The sequence below is a fragment of the Suricata suricatta genome, chromosome 7 (genome assembly GCF_006229205.1).
Source record: "Suricata suricatta isolate VVHF042 chromosome 7, meerkat_22Aug2017_6uvM2_HiC, whole genome shotgun sequence".
Classification (NCBI taxonomy): domain Eukaryota; kingdom Metazoa; phylum Chordata; class Mammalia; order Carnivora; family Herpestidae; genus Suricata; species Suricata suricatta.
Window position 1 is genome coordinate 3,634,238 of NC_043706.1, and position 1,021 is coordinate 3,635,258.

The 1,021-nt window shown below is 57.1% G+C and overlaps 3 protein-coding genes across 3 annotated transcripts in view; 1 reads left to right on the top strand and 2 right to left on the bottom strand.

The window, feature by feature from the left end:
* LOC115296181 (histone H2A type 1-E-like) overlaps positions 1–380 on the bottom strand; it is a 746-nt gene extending 366 nt beyond the window's left edge. Inside the window, exon 1 of the mRNA XM_029944671.1 lies at positions 8–380. Within this exon, the coding sequence (XP_029800531.1) occupies positions 8–346 (339 nt within the window). The 5' untranslated portion in view covers positions 347–380. The remainder of the gene's footprint in view (positions 1–7) is intronic.
* Positions 1–1,021, bottom strand: part of LOC115296196 (histone H3.1) — a 16,333-nt gene that overhangs the window by 1,980 nt on the left and 13,332 nt on the right. The window lies entirely within an intron of this gene.
* LOC115296185 (histone H2B type 1-B) overlaps positions 323–1,021 on the top strand; it is a 4,854-nt gene continuing 4,155 nt past the window's right edge. Inside the window, exon 1 of the mRNA XM_029944675.1 lies at positions 323–909. Coding sequence (XP_029800535.1) covers positions 703–909 — 207 coding nt within the window. The 5' untranslated portion in view covers positions 323–702. The remainder of the gene's footprint in view (positions 910–1,021) is intronic.

Here is a 1,021-nt window from a genome sequence, read left to right on the forward strand (position 1 = left end):
GCACGGCCTGGATGTTGGGCAGCACGCCGCCCTGCGCGATGGTGACGCGGCCCAGCAGCTTGTTGAGCTCCTCGTCGTTGCGGATGGCCAGCTGCAGGTGGCGCGGGATGATGCGCGTCTTCTTGTTGTCGCGGGCCGCGTTGCCCGCCAGCTCCAGGATCTCGGCCGTCAGGTACTCGAGCACGGCCGCCAGGTACACAGGCGCGCCGGCGCCCACCCGCTCGGCGTAGTTGCCCTTGCGGAGCAGGCGGTGGACGCGGCCGACGGGAAACTGCAGTCCGGCTCGAGAAGATCTAGTCTTGGCCTTTGCCCGGGTTTTGCCCCCTTGCTTTCCACGGCCCGACATATCGAAACAGCCTAACTCTCCAACTATAGCTTTCTAAGATAAAGCAGAACGAACTCCCCGGCTCAGAGGAAAAACCTTTTTATAGGCAGCGCAAGGATGCGCCAATAAGCTATCTCATTGGTCAAAATATGTTTGCCTTTGTATCCAATAGGGAGATAAATTGTGAGCCCTCATTTGCATAAACTCCTCCCCTCAATGAAAGTGTTCTGCTTTTATCCAATCAGAAGTGATCATTCTTGAACCTTCATTTGCATTGAAGGACTATAAAAAAAAGGGCTCTGGACCCCCCCCCTCACAGCACTAACCTTTGTTGTGGTGCGTGCGATTAGCATTTGCATACCTCTTAGGAGAAAACCATGCCTGAGCCCTCTAAATCTGCTCCCGCCCCGAAGAAGGGCTCCAAGAAAGCCATCACTAAGGCGCAGAAGAAGGACGGTAAAAAGCGCAAGCGCAGCCGTAAGGAGAGCTATTCCATCTACGTGTACAAGGTGCTGAAGCAGGTGCACCCCGACACCGGCATCTCGTCCAAGGCCATGGGCATCATGAACTCGTTCGTCAACGACATCTTCGAGCGCATCGCGGGCGAGGCGTCGCGCCTGGCGCATTACAACAAGCGCTCGACCATCACGTCGCGCGAGATCCAGACGGCCGTGCGCCTGCTGCTGCCCGGCGAGC